At 39.5% G+C, this 26,063-nt stretch overlaps 1 protein-coding gene across 1 annotated transcript; it reads right to left on the reverse strand.

Moving 5' to 3' along the window:
* On the reverse strand, positions 1–25,547 carry LOC115025053 (transmembrane protein 150A-like). The gene is made up of 8 exons (XM_029457083.1): positions 24,973–25,547; positions 23,773–23,843; positions 19,041–19,088; positions 14,044–14,130; positions 11,943–12,010; positions 7,844–7,971; positions 1,834–2,011; positions 1–1,206 (listed from the first exon to the last, which is right to left on the reverse strand). The coding sequence occupies exons 2-8, from the start codon at positions 23,832–23,834 to the stop codon at positions 944–946; spliced, it is 834 nt and encodes a 277-aa protein (XP_029312943.1). The 5' UTR covers positions 23,835–23,843; positions 24,973–25,547; the 3' UTR covers positions 1–943.
* Positions 25,548–26,063: the final 516 nt, after the last annotated feature.

The following is a 26,063-nucleotide window of genomic DNA, read 5'->3' on the forward strand; positions in this document are numbered from 1 at the left end:
GGCTGCATGTTTGACTGAAAAGAAGGAAATTCATCTTGTTCTATTTTCTTTAATTCTTTTGTTCTCTGCACACATTATTGAACTTCTTGTAAAAGTATTTCTGCATATGATCAAATACAGCATGACATCACAGATAGTTTGGTCCCATTCAAACTGTAAAAGTTTCATTCTTACTGAGAGCAATAATAAAACATGTTGGCAAAGAGCTGATACAACAAAATATACAACAGAACTTATTTGAGCTTTAATATGAGACAGCTACTTGGGCAATATTGCCATAAAGAGTTGCACAAAATGCTATAAATCATAAAAAACAAAAAAAAATTACTTTTTTTAATTTAAAGACATATTCCTGCCATAAAACAAATAAACCACATTAAATGAATTATTCTTGGCACACACTAACCTTTAGTCCGTCTATTGTCTTTTGGAAAAGCTTACCTCATTTTAGGTAAAGAGCAAAAAGCTGCTTGTGTAACAAAACTTCCTGAGTTAAAAACAACAACACAGAGCTCAGTGTCTGAACGTCTAAACATTCAAACAAACTGACGTCGCTACATCTGAAGCCCGCTCAGTCTGAGAAAAGGCAACTTCAGCCAAGAATGCAGAGAGTGATTGTTACATTAAGAGCATTAAAACAAACAGCGAGGGCTGTGTGCGTGAGTGTGCGCACGTGCATCTCTTTCAGTGTTCAGAAAAGCACTTTGTGATAATGATATTGTGCAATGGTTTGCAGTTGTAGCCTGCACTTAAATTAAGCAAAGCAGGATAAAAGTCTTTGGTCAGTGCTGAGCAAAACAGCTTTGGCAGCTTGGCTGTGTGCTATAGTGAGCGTGACGATATGCAGGATGCAGCGTCTCGAGACTCCGAGTTGGTGTCTTCTAGATCGGCCCATGTGTCGCCCTTTGACCTTCAGGGATGCTGAAGCTAATTTGCAGTCTGGTTACAGCATCGATAAGCTCTCCGGCTGGTGGTGGTTAGAGCCGCTGCCCACCTCTATCTTGTGTCCCGAGGTGGAGAAGCTGTGCACTCCTCCTCCTCCTCCTCCTCCTCCTCTGGACAGCACCATCAGCGTGTCCGCCGACATGCCCCCGAACTCAAAGGCAAAAGTCCCGAAGAAGAGCATGATGAGCATGCAGTAGATCCACTCAAAGATGGCGGAGGCGTGCTGCAGGGCGAAGCTCTCCTGGCAAAAGAAAACTCCACCTGGAGAGTTTAAGGTTAAGGAGGACAATGTCTGTACAGCAAGAGGGAGACGTGGTCAGTAAATCTCACTGTCAGGAATCCAAACATCCCCACACGTGCAGATTTATAGAGGTGTTATTTAAAGACATTTATTTTCTTATTTTTGATGTACGAGTTTAACATGCAGTAAGGCTTGTTGTGAAATAGTGACAGAGGGTGGACATTTGGATTCGTTAAAGGGAAAAGTGTGTTTTTTCTCCAGCAGAGGGCAACGTAACACACATAACCTCTGAACGTACTGGTAGGGCGATGGAGCGTCACAGTGGAGATCATGAAAGCAGACACATTGGCAGTGGTACAGTAACTGCACTGAACAGTACTGTACTTTAAGACTTGAGTGTTTCCACTTTGTAACTTTGTTCTTCTACTCCAATACATTGGAGGGAAATGTTGTACTTATTATTATCTTTTCCTTTTTCTTTGCATTTATTTAACGGACATGTTTTTTTTGACCTGATATTTGAACTGATCTCAAAACACAGAAAACAAGATGACAAATACATCATTATTTCAGAAAACTTAAGACTGTTTTTAAAAAAAAGACACTGCAAGTTGAAACACAGAATTAACTTCATGTTGGCAGGATACTGAGCACCAGGGCGATCAGTGCCAGGAGGGACATCCCCACACGTAGATGACCTATGCGATACTCGTCCTGGGTTTTGGCCAGTCTGTAGGTCAGAGCCGACTGAAGACACACAAACAACATGCTAGAAGGGAAGGCCACCCCGGCTCCGACGTAGTGCAGGACTTTGGCAAAATCCACCTGAGAAATAAAACGTACAAAACTCTTACAATCCTGCACAGGTCCTATGTAACCTCAGAGTAGTTAGATCATGAGTTATCATTCATTAACTAAACATTGTATTCTTGGGGATAGGACAGAAAAAGATCATTAACATTACTTAACAATTTTGATAAGGGTCGGCATCATTATACATAATATGTTGTTGTGGTTCTGTTAATTACTTTTGTTACTCTGGTTTCCCCCGCAGCTGAGCTACACTTTTTATTTCTTGCCTATCATCTTTCTTCTTCTTTTTCTTTTTTTTTTTTTACTGGTTACTGGTTTTTACAGCTCGGCTTCATGTCGCTCAGTTGATCCAGCACTTTAGTCCAGATTGAAATATCTCAACAACTATAAAACTTGTTTTTTAACCATTAACCCTTAAAACATGTAAAACATTAACCCTCAAGATCTAAGTCTAAAACATCTGAGCATCTTTTATTACGGTTTTCTTGTGGGAACACAAAAAAGAAAAATGTCACAAAAACACATACTAAAAGGGTATTCGTGACCCAACAACGGCATTCTGGGTAATCACTGCTACAATATCATCCGACAAAGAGTCAGAGGGCAGGATGGGAAAATCCACACCAGCAAAACATAAGATGAGAAAAAACTGTAATGATACAAATTTACAAAGGCAACACGACCATCTCCATCATCATCTCTGACAGAATGACGACACAGTTTGAACACGAGCTGATAAGAAGCTTCTTACTTTAATGTACTCATCCAGCTTCAGATACAGAAATTGCATCTTTATTGCATTTATAATTTTTTTATTAATACCTGTGTGGACATATATTTTCAAATGCAGCAGCTGGTACGATGATGACTCATCATAAACATGGGGCTAAGTGAACAGAGGTGCATTGTGGGAGGCATCACAGCTGTTTAAGCTGTGTAATTACAGGGAAGCGACAGAGAGCAAATGTACACACAAAACTCCCGAAAAGATCTCAACTCATGTATACAGGGAAGAAGAATATTGTATGATTATTATTCATTTATTTCGTGGCAGGGATACGATTGGTTTAACATATGTCAGAAGAAAACAAATAAAGTGTGTGGATGATGAAAGCCATTTCCTACATTTTAATAAAAATTTAAAAAACATTGAAATGCTGTATAAATTGCTGAATCATTTATATACTAAACTTAATAGTCCTCCAAATAGAGTTAGCTCAGGATGAATTAACATTTTACTACTTTGGAAAGAGGAGGTAGTAAAATGTCAAGAGGTTGTTTAGAGAGATTTAAGTGAGTAAATCAAACTAAAAGAATAAAAGTCGGGAGGGAAAAACTACGGTAGGCCTCTGGCAGCCAATACGAACATGTCAAAAGATTATTAGATACATTGAAAACTTATCAGCAACTATTCTAATTTCTAATTTTGAGTCATTTATCAAGCAAAAAATGCCAAAAATTGTGGTTTCAGCTTCTACAACGTGAGGATCTTGGTGTGTTCATGGGCTTTAGGTCGTGATGTGGAAGCAACATGGAAGATGTGTTGTTGTTTTTTTGCCTAGAGCCATCCACATTTACTTCCGTCCTCCATGTTTTTGCGTTACATGACGTCAACTCGGCAAGTCTTGTACCAACATTTTCTCCGACTTTGCGAGTCGTGGTTCAGGCTTGAGGGAATGTTCACGTTCGGGGACTAGTGTTTGGGATTATTCCGACACCGCATGAATGCGGCGCAAATACTCTGTTCACAAAAGTAAAAAAAAAACATTTTGAGTATCCGCCCTTTATTCCAATCCGCTCAGAAATATAATAAGTTATTCATTGGCCCTTCCTACACCCTTCCACAAAGGTTTATGAAAATCGGACCAGTAGTTATTCTGTAGTCCGCTCAACAGACATACAAACAAACTGTAATAATAAATTGCAGTGATGGATACAGAATATATATTATACTGTCAGACAGTGTTGAATAAGAAGATTTATGAGGGGAAATAAAAAGGATGTTAAAGAGGTTAAAAAATGTGGACAAATTACGATCAAATAAAATCTTATTGAAAACTTGATATGCAACAACGCTTCTCCTCTCTGCAGCCTCTCTGTGGGAAATCTTTTCCTGAAACTCCAATTCAACATCAACACTTCATCTCAGAGATGTAAACAGCGGCCCTGTGTGTGTGTGTGTGTGTGTGTGTGTGTGTGTGTGTGTGTGTGTGTGTGTGTGTGTGTGTGTGTGTGTGTGTGTGTGTGTGTGTGTGTGTGCGTGGCTCAGCAGATGGATGGAGCACATTTATACAGTAAATCACTTCTCAAGGACTCCTCTCATGGTTACTCTGAAGGGAAACACGGAGGTTTGTTATGTAAGCTTGAGCACGGACAGGGAGGAGGGCCCCTGCAGCCAATCAGAGGACCACCCTTAACCACAAGAGGGTGAACTAGACGACCGACCCGGAGGATGAACTGTGCAGTGTGTGCCCCGAAATGTAATTAGAAGTTTGCAGACAGACCTTTGACAACACACAAACACATGCGTCTGAGATTTACCTCCTATATCAGTCTTCTGGTATCAAAAAGATACCGTTTTGGTTTTCAGGCCCACGACTTCACTGTTTTGGTTCATTCTCAGCGCTTTCAGAGCGTCATTTTCAGCCTCAAAAGGCAGCTGTTTTAAAAAACACAACTGTACACTACCAAACATCGTAATACATTTAGCAGCTAAAGAGAAAGATATTTCCCTCAGGAGATGATAGAGACCAACAACAGAGCTAAACTAAGGGCACTCGAAGAGCACAGACTTCCACTAAGGCTGTTGCCATAAGTGAATAATGCTTATATCCACCCTGTGATTCGGATGCAGAAGGGATCTTCCTTGATCACCTAGTTTCATGAATATCCGGGCAGTAGTTTTTCCGTAATGCGTAAATCTGAGTCTGCAATATAACCAGCAACTACTGTACACTGGATAGAAAGCACAATAGAACAAGTATTAATTGCAGTACTTGATAACCGCAGCACGTGCCTAAACACATAAATGTCTCTGTAATGTTCAAAGGCATGAACGCGTACTCTGAACTACATTCCTGGCAAAAACCCACAGTTATCACATGTTTGGCAGAAGATTTAACACAGCGAGCACCTGAGGGCATGAAAACGCTGAGCACAGGAAGAGGTGTGTGCAGGTGTGTTCCCGTACGTACAGTATGTGTGTGTACATGTGACGTAGCTTTTCTTCTCGACAGTAAGTCTGTCTGTCTTTATCTCAACAGCTATATAAAACCCGCAGTTACAAGTCAGCGCAAAAGGCGACCCCGACACCGAGTTTCTTTTCAAAACAAATGGCGGACGTTATCATGAGAGCGCATCCTTGAACTGGGCTTGTCCTGAGCGTACAGAGGACAGGAACACAGACACACAACACGTCTTATATTTAGGATCATACTACCACAGAGAGGCCTGCCAGACAATCTCCAGACTGAACAAAGACGACATCAGAAGAGAAGGAAAGAGACATTTGCTTAGAAGGTCTACAACATGCTGAGAGACTGCAGGGGGAGACGCACATCAGAGAGGCTCAGCGGAGCCTTTAAACCCAGCAGAAGCACCACATACACGTGTACTGTGCACGCATACCGCCTTCTATTGGGATACTGATACTCGGTCTTGTTTTCAGTATCGACTTTAGCTGCAATTGCATTGAAATTTTCCCCAAAGAATTGGATCTATCTCATATTGGGTCAAGTTCTATGCACATGTACAGCCTCTCACAACGCAGTCATTGTTTGTTCAAAGAATTCACACAATAGACTATACCTCTAAAAACTGTTTTTAACAGTGAGTAAGTAATTAACAGAAAATAGTAAAAAAAAAAAAAAAAGAAAACCTAATGTTTGACAAATCCCTCAGTGGCAACAAAAAGTGTCCAGGTCATAAACAGTACATCCACAATGCATAAGTATCCACTTTTGATTATATAAAGTATTCCTATTGATTGCAAAATAATGTTGTGACATTGGCCACTCTTGTCCTCTATTTTGTGGGGCTGAAAACTGTTTCAGATAGACAGAGTGCAAATGACCAATACCAGCATTTGTCCCCATTATCTTTAAAACAGTTTTTGAACCAGTAACCTGTGAGAGAACATTGAAATGCATTTGTGACTGTGGGCGCAGGAAGAGAAATTGCTTTTCTTTCTTTCGATCAAAATGAAATATCTGTAAATCACTGTTTTAGTGCTACAGAGAGAGGTTAAGCGACAGCAGGCGTGACGTGACGGTAAGAGGTGCAGACAAACATTTCATCCGTTTAACTCGGTGTTCTTACCATCAGGAAAGATGATTTGCTCTGACCTGCACCACAGATTGTGTCCATTAGCGCAGAGTACCTGCATGTTGGTTAAAGAGAAGCAGAATGACCCATCTCTGATATTACCTCCACTCTGTTCCTGTGACACACAGGCCACAGAGACACTTTTTGCTGGAAGAGGATATTTATCTATTTACTTGTTCACTTAATTGTTTTTATTGTAGCGATCATTTATTTTTTTGAGCTATTGTGTTGTGTTAAGTATTGTGTGCTCCAACTTATTTTGCCACCCTTTCTTTGCAACATTTTAGTGCCATCACCTGTTTCTCTCTCTCCATCTTTGACTCCATCTGTTCTGGAGCACTGTGGCATCAGTTTGTGGACATTGGATTAAACACACTTAGGAATGTGCATCACAATATAAACTGAAATAATAAAAAGGTTTGAAAACTAGAACTCAACATAAAGCCATGCTCGCAGCTCTGTGAGGCTGCACTTTAGTCACTTGAGTTAAATGCTAACATGTGCACGTGCATGCTAATATTAAATAAATCTAATACGGCTTTGTCTAAGTCACCTGGAGCTTCCAACTGTTTTTATTACTGTAATATGAGTTTATTGAGCTGCACAACCCAGAAGCAAGAAAACGTATCTGTTCAGAGAGCGGTTTTCATTCAAGTGAATGGGAGTCTGTTATCCAGTTCTTATAATACATCCATAGTATTTAGTCATAAAACGAAGCATTACAAATGCATTCAATGGTCGAGAGGTTTCACTGAAAACTACAAATGTGAACCTCCTGATGGCGCGAGAGGAAAGTCAGGGATCACCAAAGTCATCGGGATAACATGTCCGATAAAGGGGTAAGAGCTACTACAAGAGCAGATGAGGAGAGAAGAAATAGATCTCTCATCATACAGTTTGGTAAGCACATCTCTACCAGGAACTGTGTCCACACTACAGACTGTATTTAAGATGTTTATTGTTTGGGTATTCTCCTTCTTTCTGCTCGTTAGAGCATTAAAATCCTTCTGACGGGGCGACTTGGTGTGCGGATCTATCGGTTTCAACTCTGATAAATTGTCTGGAAACAACACAACAACAAATATGAACAAACACTTCATGGTAATCCGTCCTATTGTTGTTGAGATATTTCAGTATGAACCAAAGTGGTGAACCTACTGACTGACAGACTCTGCCATAACTAGAGCTACGACACAAGTGAGGCTTCAAACAATGAGGCGCCGTTAAAACCCTTACTATGTTATCATATTCTTATTTATTGGTGAACCCGACAGGTTGGTAATCCAGCCGTTGATGTAATGCTTAAAATCTGAATGTGTTGCCATCTTGAGATCACGCTGGATTGAAATAAAGTGAATCGTTACACACAGAGATGAGAGTAAAGGTCAACCTGTTCCTGCTCATTGTCGTTCTGTGAGCCTCTAAAGTTTAGAGGCTGATGACGTTGGATTAGAGTCTAAACCAACATCATCAGTACAAAGTCCTGCAGCTCTTTAAAGTCATTGATCAGGTTGTGATTACCTGGAAGTTTCCCACCATGATGAGCCCGGCAGCACAGATCCACGCGCTGGAGAGGCCGGCCGTGTTGAGGACACAGTTCTGGTGCTTCTCTATGACATGAGCGTAACGCAGCAGGCCAATCAGCATCACTAGAAGAGCAGATGGAGAGAGAAAGAAATAAGAAAGAGATATCTCATCATGCAGTCTCAAATGTGTTCTCTTCCAGGAACTATGTATTTGAGATGTTTATTCTTATGGTCAGAAGAAAAACAACTTCACTTTCTGCATCCAAACACATGCAGATTAAGGAGTTACGTTGACACACTGTTTACTTTAAAACATGATATTTAAGAAGCACTGGTTATTGTTGGGTGCAAGTTCTACTCTTCTCCTTTACTTTTCAAAACCTTCTTTTTCTCCTTCCACATCTTCAGTTGAGACGCCATTACCCAGATGAGAGACCATCTGACTAGATAAAGATAAAAAACGTCTCTATATACTCTATATGTGTTAATATACAAGATAAGATAAACCTTTATTTATCACTTCTTGGAGCTGAAAAGAGAGCGTTTCTCTCCTTTCAATATCAGGATGCAGCATGAAAGGAACAACGAGTTCAGTGTTGCATCTGAAATGTAAATCGACGATGCTGCAGATCTCAGTGTGAGCAGATTCCTGATGTCTGTTTATTAATCTGCTCCATCAAAGCTTCACAGCAGCTTCACGGCGCTCTCCCACACGCCCACCTGATGCTCATGCCGTTCACATCTGGTGCTCATCAGGCAGCAAAGTACAGACAGCGACTGTTATGATGTCCATATTGTTAGTCCAGCAGGGAACCAGCAGCGGCCAGCGATAATGGTTCTGGGGTATCTGATCTTCTAATGTCGACTCTCACCACACCTCAGAGTTAAACAAACTGCCTCACTGACATGAACTTGATAAAGAATGGTGGAGGAGAGCTTTTGATGTTGAGGAAGCTCCAGCTTTCCTTTAATCAGCGGTTGTTGTCTTTGTTCTGTCTGTTTAAATCAACCAAAACAATGTATTCAACTTTTTTGACAATTTAATTTTTAAGCAATAGGATGAAGAGTCTCCAGCTCTGTGTGGCTGTATTTAGACACAGTGGTGCTTTCAGCTAAATGCTAATGCTAGCGTTGCATGTTCACAATGACAATGCTGACAGTAGGATGTTAGCAGGTGTAATGTTTTCTATATTCACTATCTTAGCTTAGAGTGTTAGCATGCTAACATTTACTAATTAGCAAATGATGAGGTTGATGGGAATGCCATTAGTTTTGCAGGTATTTTGTCAGTAACTAAAGTATTGGAGAAACTTGAAATGACCCGATGATGGCGCTCAAGGAAAAGTTAAAGGATCAGCAAAGTGAAGACAATCTATTCTGAGAGGAATATGAATGTTTGTTCCAAATTTCATAGCACTTTATCCAATGATATATTTAACTCAAGACCACAAATGTGGCACCGGAGGTAAAGTCACCAGAGGAGTCAATAGGATTCATCCTCTGGGGATCATGAACGTCTGAATTTAATAGTAACAGTTTAATAGTTAATCCATACAATATATTTGTTGAGATATTTTGGTCTGGAGCAAAGTGGTGGATTAATCGCCTAACGTAGACATCGTGTTTCCATTTATGCTGCTAACATGGCTAAAGACAAGCAACTTAGTTAAAGTCAAGATAGTTAAAAAAAAAAGTATTGTGTTGGATAAACAAAATAAACAACTTGAAGACGTCAACTTAGGTTGTGAAAAATCACAACAGGTATTATTTTTACTATTTTCTGACGTTTTAATTTCTCATGAACATAATTGGAAGTTGCAACCCTACTTTGATTTTAACCAAATGTGACTTGGTCCTTTACTGTTTGACCTGACTTGATGGTTACCAGCGGGTCTCCTACAAGTTAATGACATCACTGACCGGTTCACACCACACAGCTTTTGTTTAAGCTGCTGTATGATTTAAAAATTGTGAACATTGTGACAGGTTAAGGAGGTGTAACTGCATCAACTGACAGACATAGAAAATGAGATAATAAACAAACATGAGATAAGACAATATTCTTCTCTATTTTGCACTTTAATTCTGTACTTAATCTCAGTCTGTGTCTCAGTTATGTAATGCCATAGAGTGTGGCAGGACACTCAGTGGGTGCTAACATCCAAGCTGTGAGATTAATAGCAGACACAGAAAAAAACAACCTGGAAGGAGACAGGTTAACGGGCTTGTTAAACGTCCGTAAATTCCAGCTTTTTTTTTTTCAGGAAAAGAACAAAGTGTTCCCTGGAGTCGACGTCTAAAGAGAGTACAAATACACAACGCTATTTTTTGTTTCGGTCGATCAACTAATCGACTAATCATTGCAGCTCTAAACAACACCTCATGTATTGCTGCACAAAGAGGAAACTTCAGATCCGTTTATAAAAAGGAGCGCCTGGTAGTTGGTAGATCATACATGATTATATGAAGCATCCATCATGTTATCTCTCCTCCTATCCTTTCTTCTTCAACGGAAAATCCTGACAACCAAGAAATTAAAAACGGGGACTTCTCCAATATATCTGACTGTAATGTTCTTCCTCAGTATAGCAATGTGCAGTGTTGCCCTCCTGTTGTATCGATGGAGGTCTACAGACAGCAGCACTTCACACTTTATTCATCCACCCAACCCAATACTACATCAACAATTCAGGACAGTGCTGTTCAAACAAACACATCTGTGTAAGAAAAAAGATATATTATCTAATGATCACTTCAACGTCACCCTTTTCTGGGAAAAGGAATGTCCAATCCCTTACCTGATGATTACATAACCACATGTGAAGGTCCAGACAAGTTGAACTGTATATAAGTGCCAAACCTTGCAGTAAAGGCTCCTACACAGTGTGTGTTAACAGATCTTGCAGGCTCGAGATAGATTCCCATTTTCTGAGCAGTGATTTTTATGTAAAAAAATCAAATGAATCAAATATAAGAAGTGTCGACCAAATATTGTCAGTAGAGGTTTTTTGCAAGTTTTCTAAGTGTATGACCCTGTCTAAATACTATGGAAGCAACATTTTTGCCACAAGGCTACCAATAATGAAAACATTTACAGGAGGCGATAGAGCTGAACGTCCTATTCAGGTTCACAGAATACACGGATCAGCGAGTGTGCAGAATGAAGAGCAGCAGGTCATCCTACAACAGGCTATTCATTTTATAACTTGGCGTCCCCGCCCTCTGCAATGCTTGAATTTTATTTTTATTTTATTTTTTTAACTCTGGTCCCAGTTGTATCGCAGAGCAGAGTGACATTACTCTGCACAGAATTTATGTCCACTATTCCACTCCAACTTCTCATACCATCAATGCCGCAATCCCATTGGACGCGTAGTTTGGAGGTACAGTAATCTCAGACAGGGTTTGAACTTGCTCGCTCTTCTTTCTGTCACTTTTCATATGAACAACAGAGTGTCTTCCAGGAGAGACAGTCTGAAAATGTTTACCATTATCTGCATATTAAAATGATATTTGGCTTTTCACTCCGCCATATAATGGTGCCGCTCGGCTGCAAGGTTTGGCAGAAAGTCGTGGTGTTGCCCGAGATAAACCCCTCGTCTCCATTGGAAATACAGTCTTGCTCTGTGTAATGTCCAACTTGCCCCTTGTCAGCCTCCAAGTTATAAAATCTAGACTAAGTAGACTAAAGCTCACTATGGTAATATCCTGGAGTGTAACTTCTCGGAAAGTTTTCTAAAGCAAATAGAGAGAAAAATCTACAATCCCCACCCTGCACACTCGGTAGTAAACCACCCCGAATAGATGCTTTAAAGTAGTTTTGGCACACGGCAGAGCAGAGTAGTTGCCCTCGTAAGAGGGTGAATGCTTGTCGGTCATAAAAAAGCATGGGGGGGGGGAAGGGGTGAGGCGGGACCTGGCAGTGGATTCTGAGGAACAGAGACTTGGCTGGAGCCGTCACAGCTGAGAAAACAAGCCTGGGTGCACAGAGCCTTGTTCACCCAAGAGCAGCATGTTGGGTAAATGTGTGTGAAGGACAAAAAATAAATACTAGAGGTACATTTCTCCATACACAAACTTGTGTTGATACTTACCCATAAAGGATCCAGTGCTGCATACAAGGCTGAAAAAGCAGCTTTCAGGTGGAAGAGTTCCACATTTACTGCAATGAAAACAGAGAGGAGAGGGGGGGGGGGGGTTAGTTAGTGCGGGCTGGCCTCCACGCTCAGTGGGCTAAAGTTCAAGTTCAATCAAGTTCCAGCAGAGTTCACAATCAGATCTGTGACCTCTATGTTCCTCCTCTTGGTTTTTGGTCATGTGCGTCTTTTTTTTTTTTTACTGTGCTGCAGGATTTCCTTAAAAAGCAGCGTGTTCTTACTTACTCTGTGGCATGTTTCCTTTGAAAGAGATTTAACAGAGAAAAGATTACAATAAATGGAAAACATGCCGGGAGGTTGAGCAAATCTTTATCTTCAGATCAAAAGCACCATGAAAGTATTGAAGACATGGTGAAGATGTGTTGTTCATCATTCTGCGTGTCACCGTATGCAGGGAGGGGAAGAGCATTTCTTGTTTACATTTTGCAACTCAGTGTGGCGACATTTCAAAGAGCGGAACAGGATCCACTACACACAACAAAAAGCTCTTCTTCCTGTGGAGGTGAAAAGGTCAAACCCTCGAACTGGAAGCCTCAGGCAGGCAAGTGTGGACTTATCTCCCAACGAACTGCACTGCAGCTGCTCGCTGAATATCGCAGCAATGCGTCCAATCACAGCCCAGAGGAAACACACTGAACTACCTTCTGGGGACCATTTCTTTTAACATCTCTGTACAAACTTCACTGTAGGCTGTCGTGTGTCGTGTGTCCTTCAACCGGTTCAGTGTTGATGATCAAATGCATTACATTACATATACAGTGGCAATAGATAACATTTTATTTTTACTTACTTTATTTTTACTTAACATTATGAAGTAAATGTTGATTGCACAATGTAATGGCTGTAGAATAATGACACCATCTGCATTTAGATTGGTTCCCTGTAAACTTTACTTTACAATGCAATTCTGTATGCCTCCGTGTCGCTATCTCCCTTTCACAATAAAAGCCCTACACATATACACTGCATCACAGCATACCAGAGAGCGTTTACCTTAGAAGTAACTTAACAAGACAGCTTACAGTATATCCCCAGGCAGCGGAACAACCAGAGTAATGTTAACTGTGGAAACTCTACCAGGGAAAGAAAGAGTCAAAGAAGGCGATGAGGGAGAGCAAACATTCCTTCTACTATGTTACATCAGTAAGTAACAAAGCATGCCTATTGATGCCACTGGGTCATAGCACTGAGGGGATCTGGGTTTCTAGTTCAAATTGGGATTCTTATGGTTGTGTCTCGCTTTGGACAGTAAACAGGCTGCTAGCGTTAGCCATGTTGCTAACGATGCTGGAGATCGATCTTCTTGTTCATATGAAAATAACAGATAGAAATTTAGTTTGGAAACAAATGCAGTGTGTCCTGTGTTGTTGGTAGCGCTGAGGATGGGTGCTTACTGTATTCTGTCTGGATGAGGCTTTAGATTGGTGTACAATACAGATTTAAATTTAGACTGATAAATGTTCTGTTGCAACCACTTAAATATTCTAGTCTTGTTTTTCACATTTTGTCCATGACTCATACTAATCCATCACAAAGTTTCTGAAGTTCTCTCTCTAATCAGTCTTTACTGTGTGCCAAGTAAATGTGTGCAGCCACATTCTTGTTTTTTCTATTTGGATTCACCGTTTCAACAAAAGATCATTTTATAAAAGATCAGAAATAAAGTGACTTTTATTGTTTGAAAAAGACAGAGCATAATCAAAAATGACTGGTGGAAACCACAGACCACAGCGAGGCACGCTGCTATTTCCCATCATTGGATACCCATGGCATCATGCGTACAATGTGTGTGCTGTTGTGTTATTATTATTATTATTATTATTATTATTATTATTATTATTGTGAGTGGAAGGAGGATCCTCGGTCAGTTTCATCACTGTGGCTTCAAGAAACTGCACAAATGGATGTCAACAATGTGCCAATGTTTGGTTCATTGAAGATCACATAAAGGAACCAGACATTATTGTGCAAGAGGAGATTCACAACAGCAGCTTTGCAGAGTGACTCAAAACTGTCGTGCAGAGGTGGGATCACTGACCTGATGAGTGGTATGTTGTCCAGGGTGCAGCACAGAACTGGACCCCTCTGCAGTGGAAGCATCTCCTCACATGACTCATTATAAAGCCTGTAAACACACACAGGGACATGCAAACACTTTCAATCTGCAGATACCGACAGATGGAGTTTTTAAAAGTAAAATATTTAAGGTTCAAAGCCAGGACATTCAAAACTTTTGGGCCCAGCTGGAATCTTTGAAATTCATCTTAAAAAGTTAAAGTTAAATAATCCCCATTTCAGGTCTCAATGGTGCATAATGACTGTAAAGTAAGCAAACTTTGTAAAACTCTGTTAATGTTTGAGCATCAACTTGCACATTTGGAGCATCATGACTCATGATCTACGCAAACAACTGTAGAAAATTAACCCCAAATTCTTTTAGGTGAAAGGTCTCTTAAATAACAGTTAATGGCTTATCGGCTTTTGTTGTGTTGATTTCAGTCAGATGTGTCAGGGCTTCCCCTTCATGCTGTAGAACAATCCTCACACAGAAGTACAATTCTGCAGAATCAACTAAACTAAAACCAGAGAGACGCAGCTGTTTTTAGGAAGACTTGTGCATGTGGATACAAAACTCATTAGCACCAAAACACATTGCAAGAGTATAAACTATTATTTATCTAACAGTATATATACAGGACTGTCTCAGAAAATTAGAATATTGTGATAAAGTTCTTTATTTTCTGTAATGCAATTAAAAAAACAAAAATGTCATGCATTCTGGATTCATTACAAATCAACTGAAATATTGCAAGCCTTTTATTATTTTAATATTGCTGATTATGGCTTACAGCTTAAGAAAACTCAAAAATCCTATCTCAAAAAATTAGAATAGTTCCTCAGACCAAGTAAAAAAAAAGATTTATAACAGCAAAACAAAATCAAACATTTGAAAATGTCCATTAATGCACTCAGTACTTGGTTGGGAATCCTTTTGCACGGATTACTGCATCAATGCGGCGTGGCATGGAGGCAATCAGCCTGTGGCATTGCTGAGGTGTTATGGATGCCCAGGATGCTTCAATAGCGGCCTTTAGCTCATTAGCATTGTTGGGTCTGGTGTCTTTCAGCTTCTTCTTCACAATACCCCACATATTCTCTATGGGGTTCAGGTCAGGGGAATTGACAGGCCAATCGAGGACAGTAATGCCATGGTCAGTACACCAGTTACTGGTGGTTTTGGCACTGTGGGCAGGTGCCAGATCATGCTGGAAAATGAATTCCTCATCTCCATAGAGCTTTTCAGCAGACGGAAGCATGTAGTGCTCTAAAATCTCTTGGTACACAGCTGCATTTACTCTGGGCTTGATGAAACACAGTGGACCAACACCAGCAGCTGACATGGCTCCCCAAACCATCGCTGACTGTGGGAACTTCACACTGGATTTCAAGCAACTTGGATTTTGCTCCTCTCCAGTCTTTCTCCAGACTCTGGCGCCTTGACTTCCAAATGAAATACAAAACTTGCTTTCGTCTGAAAAGAGGACTTTGGACCACTCTGCAACTGTCCAGTGCTTCTTTTCCATAGCCCAAGTCAGACGCTTCTTCCGTTGTCTTGAGTTCAGAAGTGGCTTGACCATGGGAATACGGCTATTGTAGCCCATTTCCCGGACACGTCTGTGAACAGTGGCTTTTGATACCTGGACTCCAGCTTCAGTCCACTGTCTTTGAAGCTCCCCCAAATTCTGGAAGCGACTCTTCTTCACAATGCTGTTAAGGCTGCAGTCATCTCTCTTGGTTGTGCAGTGTTTCCTGCCACATTTCCCCCTTCCAACAGACTTTTTGTGGATGTGCTTTGAAACTGCACTCTGTGAACAGCTTGCTCTTTAAGACATTTCTTTTTGTGTCTTACCCTCCTGATGGAGGGTGTCAATGATGGTCCTCTGGACAGCAGTCAGATCAGCAGTCTTCCCCATACTTGTGATTTAGTTTACTGAACCAAGCTGAGTGTTTTTCAAGGCTCAGGAAACCCTTGCAGGTGTTTCGAGTTAATTAGACGATTCAAGTGATTCGTTGAACACCCTACTAGTATACTTTTTCATGATATTCTAATATTTAGAGATAGGATATTTGAGTTTTCTTAAGCTGTATGCCATAATCAGCAATATTAAAATAATAAAAGGCTTGCAATATTTCAGTTGATTTGTAATGAATCCAGAATGTATGACATTTGTTTTTTTAATTGCATTACAGAAAATAAAGAACTTTATCACAATATTCTAATTTTCTGAGACAGTCCTGTATATATATTTTTTTTGCAAAATGTGCAATATGATGCTTTTATTTATTGTAAGTTTGTGACACAACGGGTTTGTTGTTTTTTGCAACAATTCTTTTAATCTAGCAATTTTCTCTTATAGGAGAGTCAGAGATGGAAGAAGTACTCAGGTGTTTTACTGAAGTAAAAGTATAATTACTACAGTGTAGTAATTATAATTACAACACTGTGACAAGTTAAAGTCTTGCATTCAAAATAGAAAAGTATACTTAAATTACTCAAAGTAAAAGTACTCGATGGCAAATTCCAGAATAATGTATATTATATGTTTGGATTATACGTATTAATGTGTTCATCACATTAACGATGCAGCTGGTAAATGTGGACCTTATTTTAACTGATTACTGAGTAGTTTATAGTAAACTATAACAATATATCATAATTAAATAGTTGATTTATACGTTGCATTAATAATTTGAATTTAAAAAAGTAACAAATACATGTAGACGAGTAAAAAGTACAAATCCCTCTAAGTTGTACTGAAGTACTGGAGTTGAGTAAATGTACTTAGCTACTGTTCACCCCTGGAGACAATAACCAATGGACTTTTCTAGAAATGTGTATTTTTTAGAATAAATTACATTTAGACTGATTTAGACAACAGAATGGGGTTTCGTGTTTTTTGTGTGGCCATTTATTTTGCTTCTTGCACTGAAAACACAGCAGTACTCGGGTAACGCAGGTGATATGCAAATATTGATTAAAATGTTTCTGCCGATTACGTTTTTGAAAACATCTCAACTTGTAATAACTATAACTTGTACATTTTCCCTACTAGAGCTGCTGCCCCCGCGACCCGACCCCGGATAAACGCTATGTGTTTACTGTACCAGCAGGGAAGGTACTTTTATTAAAATACACAGACAGGTACATTGAATCCATGTTTAGATTTCACATTCCATAGAAGAGATAAACACATCTGCCCTGACTGGAGATAGATTCCTCCTCCCTCCATTCGGATGTGTTTTCATTCTGACTTCAGTTTGCTATAACTCCCTTCCTACACCCACCTACTCTCTCAGTCTTTACACACTCTCCCCTCATGCCAACGTTTGCCCCTGCAGCACTTTATCTTCTTCATGTCCACTCCTCCACCTTCATCTCTCCACCTCATGCCTCACTATGCTTGATTTAAGACTGACAGGAAGTGGGGAGCGAGGCTTCGTTGAAGTAGATTGAAAGAAGATGCCTCGTGCAAAAATAAGCCCGCCATGAATGACCTTCTTCCTGAATCAATGCTGCATAAACACGCCAGCTGAGGAAGTTTTTCCTTCCACACTTTTCACAGTGGGCATCTGCAAGTAATTATTCACAATCCGTTTTTTTGGTGTTTTGTGGCACATTAACAGGAACTGAGAAAACCTCCTCACTACTTTATACAAAGCCTTTTTCCCCTCTCTATTTTGGCCCTTCATCCACACTGAGCTGATGCGTTTCAGACCTAGACTCAAGATTAAATGAATATAAAACACTGGTTTCCTGTTTTAGTGTAGATGAGGGAAACAGGCTTTTGCAAAACAAGGATGTAAATCACTGTTTTATGCTTGATCTGACATCAGACACAGAAAGGTATGTAAACTAAATTGCGAGTTTGTTTGCCAACCAAAACAGAACAAAGAAGAAGATATATACAGTAGCTGCTTATTATTCAAGCGACCTGAAGCAAGTGTGGACACTAAGTTTTTCAACTTTAGCTGACTTAGAGTGGACATATTCTGAGTGTAAAACCAACTCTAACATCTCTATTTGAGGTGTAAAAGTATTGGTCAAACAGATGCTAATTGTATACAAACCATTGTAACAAAATAAACATTATTTCCTGGCCACTTGGGGGCAGCAGAAACAAGTTGTGAACTGACATATTATCACCTTTTAAAGTTGATATATTGAACTTGTGCGCAAACATTTCCACATCCAGCCGTTAAAGAGCAACAGGATCATTCATTTGGAGTCATGTTCGTGTCATCCCGATGACATTTAGTTCATTATTCTCTCTCTTTTTGCTCCGTTTTTGGTCTCAACCAACTCCTGAGTGAAATATCTTTCTCTTTAGCTGCTAGATGTTGCACTATGTTCACCAGCTAGTCTCTAACTGTGCCTGTCTGCTGCTGATCAGGTAGAGGACAGGGAGCATTTTTTTTAAACAGCTGCCTGCTCCATCTGGAAAAAAATTTGGTTAAGAATTATTAAAAATGGTTATGTTAAATGATTCTAAAGTAACAACAACACAGCATCAGTTGGATCATTATAAGGCTGAACCATCGATTAATCTGCCCATTATTTAATTATTATACTAATCGTTTGGTCTATAAAAAGTCCAAGGTGATGTCTTTAAATGTCTTGTTTCACTTTAATATGATATAAACATAGAAAAGCAGGAAAACTACATATTTGAGAGGCTGAAAACAGCATTTTCTGCCACTTTTACATCAAAAATTACTTTAGCGGTTTATCCATTCTCAAAATAGTAATAGATTACTTTTCTGTCGATCAACTAATCGCTGCAGCTTTAGTCGATGATCGTCTTTAAGCATTACATTTAGAGTTTCACTGTTTAAAAGCTGTGTTACGACTGAATTCCTAGAAACTCTTAAAACTTACAGTACACATTTGTGAGTGATAATATCCACGACAGTGTGTGTGTGTGTGTGTGTGTGTGTGTGTGTGTGTGTGTGTGTGTGTGTGTGTGTGTGTTGTACCAGTTTTGCACGGGGCAGACATGCTGGTTGTACAGGGACATCGCATATCTGTAAAGAGAAAAGGAGAGAATAATCTTTAGTTTAACTAACTGTTCAAAGAACTGAACATTTGGACATGAAATCAATAACTATAAATAATAAATATAATCTTTCATACAATAGCTCCACTCCTGAAACATGACTGTCACTACTTTATTACTCTTTAGCAAAGAATAAATAAGCCACACTTAAAACAGATTATTGCTGTTCTAGGCTCAACATACCGTTTCTCCTAACAAAAACACATGTCACATGAATTACCATACTGTTGCTTTCACAGACTGAGGCCGCTTGTGTTCGTCATACGAGTACAGACAGAAGCTTCTGGCTGTATTTTAACCTGCCCTCTGACGCCAGAGGAGCTGCTCCTTCATAAATCCTTTAAATGTGTCAACTCCACAATAACCACCTCCGCAAAGACTAAAAGAGCAATTTACAGGTAGAGTGTTTTTAACTAAATATGTACTTCCCCTTTCCTGAAAATGACCATTTGAAATTTATTTATATGTTTTTTTAAATATAAAGGGCAGAAATGAAGATGGAAAAGTCGCTAGCTTATCTGTTGACTCGTTTCTTTGATCCACATATCAACAATGTTATCTGAGGCTTAAATATATCAAGAGAAGAGATAAGAGATTAAATCATTGAAACACTCAAAAGACGCATTGTGTCACAGATGAGATACACACTGGACACATAAAACAAGCTCACATGTCACTGTATTGATTGTGTGCATGTGACGTCACTCTTATTTCCCAACCCGTAAGTTAACCATGTTGGATGTATACACAACCAAGGCGGCGGCCGTTCACGTGTGAGTTGCTGCAACACTTCATCATTTTCTTTGTATTTAAACGTCTAAGATTGAAAGAAAATGCCAACCTTGTGCGCAGTGTATAATTGTGGTCATAACGCTACTCGTGACCCAGAGAAACGGTTCTTTAGGTTTCCTAAAATCATCAAAAACAACGATCCACAAAAGAGGGATGAATTGCTGTCTACAGAAAGCCGTAAACTGTGGTTTAGCAACATAACTCGTGAGGATTTAACAGAAGAAGAAGCACAATTCACCCGTGTGTGTGGAGTCCACTTTATATCTGGTAAGAGCTCATGCTAAAGCTATGTTTACGTTTACGTTAGCGAGGATAACATCGCCGCTCTTCTCACTCACAAACCACTGGCTTGAGCGGTGTATCTCGAGCTCTTTGAGAGTGATTTACACGGGCATGGACGAGCACCCTGTCATCTTTGACTGGTTTGGTAAGAAGACTACCAACCCAGCCAGAAACAAAGACATTATAAGCATCTAAGCTCTTGTATGCCTTCATTTGTGCGTTGGTTGCCCACAACGTTTGTAGCACAAGGTAGTTCACAATATCCGGATATTCAATCAGCGGTAATGAATCTAAATCCTCAATATAATCCAACGGCTTTAGCGTGTACGGCTGCAAATTTGGACTTTTTCCTCTGAATCTTGCCTTTGCAGAGGACTCCAGAGAGTCACAATACTTTGAAGAAGTTGGAGTTGTATTGTTGTAGTTGTTCGCTTTAGACGCCATTTTTTATTTGTATATCATCCAACATGGCGTCGCACGCATACGTCACACAGTTTTGTCACGTGATTGCACATGAAGAACAGAAACTTAAAGTTAAACATGTGATGGTTGCAGTTCCTCTATTGATCTCTGATAACAAGAACAGGTCAGGAAAATTGATTTTCCTCGACTTTAACAAACAGTGAGGAACTCTTACTTAGTCATATTGCTTCATTCTTTCCTATAAAAACTTCACAAGCTGCAGCTCATGCCTCAGGTGTGTTTCTGGGTCAACACAACATTCAAAAAGGCACAAGCAGACAGGTGACAACGTGTCTAAAAAACAAAACAAGGGGGTTTGACAGACTCGTCTCTGACAGGGAAGAGACCTGGTGTGAAAGATTCTCGCGCCCACTTAGCAAAGGTGTGAAAGGCTTCTCACCAAAAAGGCCCAGACACACCAAACAGACATCAAAAGAACTAGTGGCGACAGAGAAGACTGTTGTGTCGGCTCACGTTGCCTGCACACCGCAAAGACTACAGCCAACGGCAAACTAGCACGTACTTTGTGCGCCTGCGTGAGAGAAAATAACTCTTAATAACAGCAGGCAGCGGTAGTCTGTATTCATCATCAGAAAAGGGAAACTGACTGTAAATATATAAGTCGTTGTTCTGATACACACAATAAAACTAAGCAGTGTTTGTCGACCATATTCACACCACTCTCGCTGAAAAATTCATTTCAGGTGAAATGAAGATGAAACATGAAAAGAGCCTCTGTGTGTGTGCACTCTTCACTTTAGTCCTTTGTTTTCCTCACGTCCGTTTCTCTTCTTGTGCACTGATTCGCTGAAGCTGAACAGCCAATCAGAGTGATTTATTTTTCCGACAGTGCTAACGGTGCGGGACAGCCGACAGACGCTCACCAACAGCCAGAAATTAACTGACGGCCGATAATCTGCTAGAGAACAAGAAGAAAAGAAAAAGAAAAAGAAGAAGAAAAGAAAAGAAGAAGAAGAAGAAGAAGAAAAGAAAAGAAAAGAAAGAAAAGAAAAGAAAAGAAAAGAAAAGAAGAAGAAGAAGAAGAAGAAGAAGAAGAAGAAGAAGAAGAAGAAGAAGAAGAAGAAGAAGAAGAAGAAGAAGAAGAAGAAGAAGAAGAAGAAGAAGAAGAAGAAGAAGAAGAAGAAGAAGAAGAAGAAGAAGAAGAAGAAGAAGAACAACAACAACAACAACAACAACAACAACAACAACAACAAGAAAAGAACAAGAAGAGCAAGAACAACAACAAGAACAAAAAGAAACAGTCACACAGTCCAGAAATGAAATTAACGTCTTGCTGCAACTCAACATCCTTAAATCTGCAGTAGAAGTGTGTATAAAGATGTTAGAGCTGTGAAGCGTCAAGCCTGTCAGACTCTCATTAACACGAACAACTGCAGAGCAAAACATTTGACCACAGATGTGTGGTGTGTAGAATACGTTCTGTGAAATTAAATTAAAAGCACAATATGTCATTTTCTGCCAGTAGGTCTCTCAATCAGAACAATGTCAAAAGACAGAGTTTGGTGGCGTTGTTAAGTAGCGTGGGATCATGGGAGTTTGTGACTGCAGTCAGCTGCTCCTGGTGAGGATTCCTTTAGTGTTCATCGTTCAGGAGGTTTTTACCGGGATCCGAATTATCTGCAGATCTCTCCTCCTCTCCAAAACAAACTGACCGGCTGATTAAAAGAGTAAAAACACTGAATAAAGCAGTTTCACGTTAATAATCAGCGTTTCTACGATGCTGTGCTAATGCTAACGTTTGCTCAGCTCGTCTCTCTGATAACTTAAGATTCAGACGTCCGATGACTAAAATCCTACTTACAACTGGAATAAAAAGTCAATTTATAACAGCTTCTGGCAGACGACCACACTCACAAAGGAGACACAACGCCATCACAGGAGGCCAGATGAAAAGGACGGTTACCTTGAATCAAATGACAGATTTCTTTAAGTTTGAAACTTGTTGGAAACATTTGGGATAATGTAAGTACACAACTTAACTAAATATTTCACATAGATCTAGTGATCTTTAGACGTTTTAAAGCAGAAATGTTAGTATATTTTAATGACCTGAAGGAAGAGCTAAAAAGTGTTGATGTAGGCCACATGAACAATTGTGTTTATGATTAAATGACTATTCTGCACAGTTATCAGACATACATGAGGGTGTATAAGGAGGGTAGGGCTGCAACTAATGATCATTTTTTATTAAAAGGGTTACTGCAGGAATCTAATACTGCACTTCCATAAATCTGGAGGATTTATAAGGAGACAGATTTTTTTTTTAATAGTTTAATTTGATGCAGAAGAGGCCAAAAGTTAAGATTAATAATTCAATATTTTGTAAAAATCTGCTTGTTTGCTTTCTTGCAAGGGTAAGATGAGAAGATCAACTCTCTCTCATGTCTGTATAGTAAAAGTAAAACAACATCTTAGATTAGTTTAACATGAGACTGGAAACAGCAAGCATGGCTCCGTCTTCTCGTCACTGTGAGGCAGCCAGACAACCAGCGGAGACTGCAAAACCACAAATGGATGTTTTTACACTTTGGTTTGTGTACAGATTAAACAAACCAGTGTTAATTTGCGAGTTTAGGAGGTGCTGGTAAAATCCCTTAAAATCTCCATTTGTTAAACCAACATATGACTCGAGAAGTTAAGGATGTTTTAAACTATATCTTAAACCTTGTATTCAGTCTTTGATTATAAAACACATTCTTGTTCCGGGCTGAATGCTACTCGCACGAGCAGCTCCACTCACTCATTTCCACCATAAAACGCAGCTCTTATTGTATGCTGCTGTCGTGCAGCGCTACAGATGTGACTGCTGTGGGAGTAAAGCAGATGCAGATGCGGGGACACGCAGACCGGACGGGCCTAGAGGAATTTCAAGGATGACTCTTCTCAGGCACAATCGTAGAATAAACAGCAAGCCGTAACTCTCCACTTCCAAAAGGAGGAGACCGTTTTACATTTGTAACCTTTGTACAGCCAGTTGAGGTCATCACGATCGCTGCAGGGATAATAGGTGCCCTCTCTAACGTATAGACAACTGGAGTTGCAACACTTTGTAAGCAAATGTTGTTGTTTATTTACACAAACTCTGAGGTACTCACACAACCCATATCCCAGTGATGGTGAAGACAGGCAGGCTGACGGGGAGGATCATCCACGACATGATGACCACCTGGAGAGAACAAACACTATCACACACCTGAAGGACTGCAGCCATTTATACCAGAATCACCAATCTGTGTTGGTGACAGAGTTATAGAAAGAACTATAATAATCCTGACACAAGATTACCCGATTCATTGATTCATCAACACAAAGTTTGACAGCAAATTAATAATTTCGTAAACCTGAATGCAAAACACTTTCCTGTTTCAGCTACTCAAATGTGAAGATTTTCTGCATTTTATATCACTGTCAACGGTGGAAGAAGTATTCAAATAGTTACAAGTAAAAGTACAAAGGTATTACCATCAAAATATACTTAAAGAGTACTTTAATGCAGCTTTTAAATATGGAGCTAATTTCAACTTATTTATATGCACTGCTGGGTAGTTTTTGACTGTTAAAGAGCATTGTTTTGCTATTTTCTGACATTTTATACAGTGATTGATGGATGAAATAATGAAAAAACAAATCCAGGTTAATTGACAGTAGCAATAATAATAATAATAATAAATAATAATAATAATAGTTAGTTGCAGACCAGAACAAATTAACCTGCGGACAATGCAGCCTTGGAGACACTTAAACGTAATGTTCCTCATGGCCGGAATAACATGCCCGGGGTCCCAGGGGTTAAAAGGAGCTGCTGGGCCCCTCTTAACCCCTTGTTACTGCCCCTCTGTCCACAGGATATTACAGTACTGCCTGCAATTCTATTCATCTGTCAATTATGGAACATAAGAAATAAATACCTATAAAATAAAACCAAAATAATGTATAGTCCACAACAAAAAATGGATGAAAAAACAGATAATTGATTATTAAAGTGATCAGTCTCATTTTCTCTGGTTTGAGCACTTTAAACAGTTCCTTGAATAATTTACTCTGATTACATGTTGCTGTAATGTCCCGTGTTTTCATATTCATAAAACTCTAACCACCATTCATTAAACTACAATTACAATTACAAAAACTACAAACAGACTTTCAAATCACTGTGGCAAGTTTTCTATTTCTTTACTCTCCTCTGGTTTTACTGAATGATGCTTTACCTGAAGGTATTTCACAATAACTATCACTACTTCAGGAAAATCTGCAAGCAGAGGTTCAGTAAAAATGACTAAAAAGTGTGTTTCTACCTTTGGTTTGTTCGGTGGTAAAAGCTTCAGGTCCTCTTCATCTCAGCTCCTCCAAACTCGCGGAAAAGTTGCACAAAGTCGCTGCGTGTCTGAGCCCATCTGCATCAGCTGCTGCAACTGATTTCATTGTCAATAGTGTGACGACTTATCCCATCAGGATGTTCCTTCATCACACACTGAGGCTGCTCCATGTGCAGCCTGATGGTTGTGATCCGACGTGCAGAGAGCAGCTGGATCCAGTGACGTGAAACTCCTCCCAGTACACACTAAAACGCAGATCTGACCATCTGAGTTGGTTTTAGCGGCACTCATTATTTCAGGGTTAAAAAAACTTGTTTTTTCTTTTTTTACAACTTTATATGAACTCATACACTCGTGTGTGTACATAGTTGTTGGACTGTTGCATACTTCACGAACTATGTGCGATCAGCTGCAGATGTTTTTTTCGATCATTTTGTTATTTTTTCTAGTTCCTGGAAACAGATATCACGCCCGGATTGCAGATCACGCATCAATTCGGTAGTCTGGGAAAGTGTATCTCGTGATTTCTGTTCCTACTCAAAGAAGCTCAAAATGTTTTCCATGAAAGCGGACATGATGCCTTCAAGTACTCCTTTGTAAACTCGTGTTTCTGAATTGACAGTGGTGCCTTTGTGATGGACTGGAGTGTGGGAAAATTCAGTGTTTCAGATCTGAAAGTTTTAAACTGGATCATCGATGTTTTTTGGGTCTGATTTTAAATTATATCTGTACCTGTAATGGTTAAATTTGAATGAATTATTCTTTACTCCATATTGTTTCATATTGCATTCAAATCTATTCAATGCTCATTTAGTTATGTCCTTATCATTTATTGCTGCTGCACTTTTATATGATTTAATCATTGTTTAATTGTCTTTCACATTTTTGCTTTTATTTCCCTGCATACACAAAGCCAGGGGTGGCAGAAGTACTTGAGTAAAAGTAGCAAAACAATCATGTACAAATATTCAGTATTAAGTAGTATAAGCAACATGTAGCCTATTTAAGGTATCACAAGTAAAGATAAAGATTCTGCAAAACAATGGCCTATGTGAGTGATATATTTTTAT

This window comes from Cottoperca gobio, chromosome 19 (genome assembly GCF_900634415.1).
Source record: "Cottoperca gobio chromosome 19, fCotGob3.1, whole genome shotgun sequence".
Classification (NCBI taxonomy): Eukaryota; Metazoa; Chordata; class Actinopteri; order Perciformes; family Bovichtidae; genus Cottoperca; species Cottoperca gobio.